General features: G+C 41.0%; 1 protein-coding gene across 1 annotated transcript; it reads right to left on the reverse strand.

The window, feature by feature from the left end:
* Positions 1-938: 938 nt before the first annotated feature.
* Positions 939-6,385, reverse strand: LOC103472084 (1-acylglycerol-3-phosphate O-acyltransferase ABHD5-like). Its single transcript, XM_008421460.3, has 7 exons — positions 6,110-6,385; positions 5,327-5,409; positions 4,847-5,255; positions 4,231-4,382; positions 1,622-1,733; positions 1,356-1,536; positions 939-1,273 (listed from the first exon to the last, which is right to left on the reverse strand). Exons 1-7 carry the CDS (start codon positions 6,151-6,153, stop codon positions 1,166-1,168), a joined length of 1,089 nt encoding a protein of 362 aa, XP_008419682.1. The 5' UTR covers positions 6,154-6,385; the 3' UTR covers positions 939-1,165.
* Between the last annotated feature and the right edge of the window lie 255 nt (positions 6,386-6,640).

Below are 6,640 nucleotides of genomic sequence, written 5' to 3' on the forward strand. Positions count from 1 at the left end.
CTTTGGCGGTTGAATAGTAACTTCACCTGCATTGAAAAACATATTTTGCTTATGCACAAAATTGACTCGAAGTCTAAAACTGACATCCTTATTACTCATTTGGTATTAATAAATGTGAGCTTGTAGATTTAAAATGTAGCCCATTGGGGAAGATAATTTAATGTTAGTTAACCGTTACTTATAAAGTAAAAGCGGAGCCTACTACCTGTTCTTGTGATTTAGTTGATTTATGTAAAATGATATTAAAAACAAGCCACAGTTGTCCATTTTAACGATTTCTTAGAATTTAGTCATTTTATTTTTGTTGTAGTTCAACAACAAAAAGATTTTTATGAAAAATCTACCAAAATAAAAGCTATGCTAGTTCTTATTTCCCATTTATCGGTTTGCTTTTATCAGTGTCCACGAGACCAGATAAACATGTCCCAGATGATATGTTAGAGTGACGTGCAAACATCCCCCAACGAAGAGACAAACTTCATTTTCTGCAGACTCAAGAGTTTCTTTAAATCACAGCGATGCCTCTTCGAACAGAAGGCCTATTTTTAGTCCGACACATGCCTCTGACCCGATTCTGTCACGGCAGCTGTGACTTAGTGGTGGGCTGAGTGTCGAACGGGCTCAGAGAGAGCATCACTGTCCAGGTCTCCTGAGTGGGTCACTCAGCTCAATATGTGAGGGCTGCTGCTTTGTGTTACAATTTGCTGTTGTTCCCTCTGCATAGGGTGACGTCGCTGTACTGCCATCTGCTGGCGCATGGTTCCAAAGAAGTGAGAATGCTTCCTGAGTGTCAGCGGCCCCTTTGCCCTGTTTAACTCTGCCTCATATTCCCCTCCCTCATTCTGTTTATCCTGCCTGAATCAAAAATAGCAAATTCCCCAGACAGGAGAGCTGTCCAAAAAGAATTCAAAGAAACAGCATCGACGAGTACAGAGAAATCAAATGAATTTCACATTTACTTACAAGAAATATTTCAAATAAACCATGGAGCTTTTTGCCCCGAGAAGTCGGCTAAAGAAGAATTGGAGTGATGAGAGCCTCCAGTCTGTCACAGGTCTCTTCATACAAATAAAGTGCATGATAAGGAAGGTTATTTCTCTAGTAGTGGAATGGGTTCAGTTTTGGTCGATCTGTCGAGTCTTCTGTCAGCGTTTCACCGCTTCGTTCAGTTGTCTGCGCTTTTCTGCTCTGTCCAGGCGAGAATCCGAAGGACCGTGTGGTTGAAGTCCTCCGGTTGATCAGCGTACACGTAATGGCCGGCGCCTCGGATCACCTGACGAACAGACACCCAGGAATCGATTTTTGACATCAAGTTTCAGGCTTTTGCAACGGAAAGCCGAGGAAAGACAACTTACGACGATTTCCGCATCTGGCCTTGTCTTCTTCACCTCATATCCGGAGTTGCTGTCGATGCTGGACCGAGATCCGTAAATGAAGGAGATGGGAATGTCGGCTCTGACCCCGTCGATCCGCTCCAACATCGGCCTCTTCGCCCACCCGTAGGGAACAGTCATGTTCCTAAAGGCTGTCTCGCCACTGACACACAGAGAAATCCTAGTTTGAGGGCTTGAACGGAGTTGAAACAGCCACAGGCAGGAGGGCAAAAAATATGATTTTTCACCTGGGCGTCTGGGCGTTGAGGTGGTAGATGTAGTCGGACACAGTGTCGTCATTGAACACAGCGGAGTACTTCTGTTTGAAATCCGACCGAATAGTCTTGACCAGCATCGGACCTGAGGGAGGAGAATGTCCAGATGTTATGGCACCAAATCGAGCCCAGATCATCACCATGCCGTTAAGGCAGGACTTTATGCTTTTGTTCATCGTTCGGTTTCCTCTCAATTTACTGCCAAAAAGATGAAACTTGGTCTCATCTAAAAGGTTTTTGGCTTTCTTCCAATACAAATGTGAAAACCTACACTCATTGTTAGTGACAAACTTTCCACACAAAAAAGGCCTTTTTTTGTTTTGTTGTAATTGTATTGTCAGACTGCTGCATACCAAGTGCACAAATGAGCATTATTGGAGATCCTTCCTCCCAGCAGCTGTTAGACTTTATAACCATCAATGATCCCAAAAAGAAATCAATAAATATTTACCTTAATTTGCAGTTTTTGCTCGATTTAAATTACATATTTGATGGCATCGCCACATCTCTGGTGTCACAGTTTTAGTCACTTATTGCAAATATTGTTTTAATGTTTAAATACTAGAGGTGTGCCAATCGATCGGCCACCGATCATAATCGGCCGATTTCCGTGAAAAAGTGTATGATCGGAGATCGCCGATCACGGTCTCTTGTTGCCGACCACACAAACTGATCACTTGCATCTCATTTCACAGCCTGCCTGTGCAGCTGGTCTCCTCTTTCCTTCACTCTGCGCAAACGCGCAGCAACAAATCCTAAGCGATGTCTGTGGAACTATAACGCACTGAGTGAATGGGGAAGTTTGCGTGTTGCGGCGGAAAATTGAAGCAGGTCAAAATGCATCAACACAACGAATCTAATACAACATAAAAACAATGCCATACTTGACGGAGTTTGACTACATCGAGGCTCACTGCAGTAAAAAAAAAAAAAAAAAAAACATATAGAGGATCAGATAGCAGGTAAAGCAGCACACAGCTACAAACACTCACCTGGATTAGCATGACGGTCAGAAAGCTAAACAAATAACCCGCAAAATAATTTAAGTCTTCGAGCTGCGATGTAAGACGCTGGTTCTGCTCTCGCTGTTGAACCGCTGCTACGCGCTACAGGTAGTAATATTTGACAGACGGAGCGCCGCTTCTGCTCCACCTGGTAGTGACTCTCACACCGAACCTCTGCTTAAAGCTGCAGCATATAACCTAAAAAAAAATTAAATTTTACATAAGTAGCTATTAAAACTTTCGTTGTCCTAACATGAGACAGATAATCTCTGAAAAAATAATCGACCTCCTCTGCCTCCTCCTTGTTCTGCATAATTTCTCCGCTCAGTCAGAAACAGCCACTCAGAACTAGCAGTAATCAGCTAGCCGCCAGGCTATCAGGAAGTTTTCATTCAGTAACTCAGGATTGTTTATTGTAATGGATCCTGTATTTGCCTTTGAATGTTAAGTTTTATACTTGAATTTTTTGGCAATGTTGAGAGGTTTTATTTTGACTTTTTACATTATTTAACCTCTTCAGAGCCTTCATATGTTTTCAGTCTTTTAAAGATGGTATTATCGATAGCAGTACAATTTGCACAATGCCCGTTTTGTTTTTTTCTTGGAAAAAGTTATTAAAAACAAGTTTCTGTCTACATTAAGGTGAATTCATGGTTCCTTTTTCTACATAATCTAACTGGTAATGCTTATGATTAAAAAAAATAATATTATGTGATCGGGTTGATCGACCAACATGGGTGATCGGAATCGGCAGGAAAAAACCTGATCGGCACATCTCTATCAAATACATAAATGCATTTTTTTAAATAAACCTACCCAGTTACACATTCCTTTGGCCCCGACTTATCTTTAAGAACTGCAGAGTTTGTTGCAATTTTGCCCTTTACATATAGTATTTTATTCTTTATTCTGTTAATATACATTTTATTTTCTTATCTTTGTGTAAAACCAACTTACTTTGATTGCCTGTCACCTTGCTGCTGTCGCAACAGAATTTCATCACTGTAGGACAATAACGAAATTTCTGTTCTATAAATTGTGAGTTTGAGAGGCAGCTCTGGCTTTTTGCAATTCTTCTTGGCTTTACACAGTTTGACCCCAGGGTGAACTTCCTGGGATGTCCACTTCTGGGAAAACCAGGAACAGTCCAGAATGTTTTCTACCCCTAACAGAGCGGTCTCACAGTAGAATAGTGGATTCTTAATTATTTAGAAATAGCCTTGTTTTTTTTTCTTTTTCTTTCCCTCCAATTGCCCCCCTTTTTGTCCCTTTTTAATTCCTATATAAACCGTTGAAATGGATTTAGGTTTTGGGCCAACATATTAGTTTTGTTTTTGTTGTTACCTTACCTCAGTATAATGGGCTATGCAGTTTTTACCCCTTTTCAGACTTTTTTTATTTGATCCCCAATTATGTAATTGGAACTGGAGATATAGTACACGTTTGAAACTAATCTGATCGTCTGTGTAATAAACTTTAACTTTAAAACTCATGCAATAAAAACAAAACAAAAAAACATCAAGGTCCCAGGAATGTTTAAGTGCATGTATGAGTTTGCAAATGTGTGTGTGTTCTGACCCAGAGGTCCAGCCAGCCTGAGACCAGCCAGCTGGTTGAATGGGCTCATGAAGGCCCCGATGGCTCTGATCCACACCGGGATGGAGTAGTGGTTCGGGTTGTCTGGGCGGGCCGGGAACCCCCACGGTTCCACCAGCAGCAGATGTCTCACTCTGCACAAGCAGAAATACCGTATTACTACTGGTTGGACATTTATCACATCGTTTATTATTTATTGCGATAAATTTCTTATCATAAGCATTTTGATCGATCGTTGTCACGATAAATTACAATTAGCAATATTTTAAACACCCCAGAACTGTTTGGATTGTTAGTTTCCCCATTTTCTCCACTGTTTATTCATCAACCAATATTAATAAATTTGAAAATATAACTAAATGCAGTAACTGTGCGCAGTTTCGTGATACAAATTTATGTGACACGTGTCCTAAAGAACCGTATTACGAATAGGTTTGTTTTTCAAGTTGATTTGGTGATAAATAGTTCTTATCGTCACTTTTATCGCTATCACGAAATATCGTGATAAAACCTTAAGTAGATATCGCCCACTGCTAGCAGTTACTTCATAAATTCATTAAATTAAGTTAATTTAAGCATGATCTTAAAAAAATAGCACCTGTTTGGGTATTTGAGAGTGTAGGCTGCAGACAGGTATCCTCCAAGGTTGTGTCCAAGCAGAACCATCTCTTCCAGGCCCACCTTCTGCCTCCACTCCTCCAAGGCCGACACGAAGTCCTCCTCGGCCCCCTCGGGGTCGGTGCTGAACTGGGGGCGGCTGCTCCTGCCGAACCCCAGCAAGTCCAGTGCGTAGACTGGTCCGCAGCTGGACAGCGCGTCCAGATTCTGGATCCAGAGGCCGATGCCGCCTCCGAGTCCGTGGAGAAGAACCAGGGGCATCCTGGGCTGGGAGCGAGGCGGCAGGAGAGACGATGAGTTCGGATGCAGGTGGGTGGAAAAGGCTATGGTCCACAGGTAGTTGCCGTTGGATATGCAGATGTGCTGCCTGGAGTAGGGTCGACTGACAACTTCAGCAGAGAGAAGGGACAATAAGATATAGAAAAGTAGAGGAAACATAACTTCTCTCTTTTTTGCTTACCTTTGAGCATTTTTTCCTCTGCATCTTTCAGCTGAGTTGGAGAAGTGGGGCACCAGGAGGGGAGCCAGTTTGCTATCCACGAACTGAAGTCAGAAAACACAGAGCTCAGCAGGCAGACAGGAGAGCATGCACAAACAAAAACCATACTTTGAACTTTGTCCATGTGCTCTTTGTTATCAGTGCTTCCTGGTTATCTCTGGACAAGAAAAAAAAAACAAACCTTGACAACATCAGGCAAGACACAATGCGATGTCACGAAACTTTGCCCTGGGGCATCTCATCAGCAGTAACATTTATTGTAAATTTTATACAGAATTTCTTCATCAAACAGACATATCACGTTAAAATTACTCAACACTAGCAAAAATACCAACTGAGGTGGGTTAGCGCATTAAATACTACAACAATCTGCCATACCTTCAGAAACCAAACATTGAAAACATTAAAAACAAGCTAATTTAGAGTTGGGAGACTTAGTTAAGCAGTTTTAACAAGAGTAAAGTTTAGCAAAGACGATAAACCGGGTTAAAATAAAGCATTTTGTCACAATAAACAATACTAAATATGATAATCTTGTATTGAAAGAAAGTTGTAAATGTTTCAATGAATAAACCAAGACTGGTCAAAGTTTCAGGACAAGAGTTGATCCTGGAGGAGTCATATAGTGATCAAATACACACAACTTTCAGTTTATACGGTCCAAGAGTTTTCGCATTTCCAGTAAAATATCTATTCACCTTGAATAAATAAACGAAAAAAACAGACAATGAAAAAATCACTAACCTTTCTTCAGTTCGAGGCTGGACCTCCTCCGCCATCCTCCGCATTGTGTATTAGTGGTCTGAAAAGTTGTGGTCAAGCGAAACAATGCTGTTGAAAAGTTACTGCGATGCCTTCAAGTACATACCGTAAATGTATGGAGTAGTTGTGTAGCCGAACACGACTGAGTAGAACGAGACTAACAGAAGTGTATGACCGTCGAGGATATATAGCTAAATTAAAAATTAAACTCAGGTGACGTTTTTGGCTAGTTAGCGCGAGGCTGTATTTGAGTGGCTGTTCGTTCATTTCTAAGTCCGACTGTACTTGAAGGCAGCATCAACTAGTTGCCAAAATCTGCTCAGGTGAGCTAATTAACTTCGTCGAGAAAAATGCGTTATTTTTAACATGGGAATGAGACGCTCGAGTGGTTCCGTACACATCGGTATGTATATATAAAAGTAAAATTACATATATAAAAATGTATGTTTCATTTTTTTAAAATTACAGTTGCCTGTACTTTGTAAAATAAACTTTTCCCGTGAAAATGTTAAT

The sequence above is a fragment of the Poecilia reticulata genome, chromosome 11, assembly GCF_904066995.2.
Source record: "Poecilia reticulata chromosome 11, P_reticulata-male-v2, whole genome shotgun sequence".
Classification (NCBI taxonomy): domain Eukaryota; kingdom Metazoa; phylum Chordata; class Actinopteri; order Cyprinodontiformes; family Poeciliidae; genus Poecilia; species Poecilia reticulata.

Excerpts from the sequence above, each read along its gene's own strand:
- LOC103472084 (XM_008421460.3), bottom strand. The coding sequence starts at position 6,153 with ATGCGGAGGATGGCGGAGGAGGTCCAGCCTCGAACTGAAGAAAG. Across the intron at positions 5,256-5,326 it reads AGAGGAAAAAATGCTCAAAG|TTGTCAGTCGACCCTACTCC; the intron begins GTAAGCAAAAAA and ends TCTCTGCTGAAG. Across the intron at positions 1,274-1,355 it reads GGCCAGATGCGGAAATCGTC|GTGATCCGAGGCGCCGGCCA; the intron begins GTAAGTTGTCTT and ends TCTGTTCGTCAG.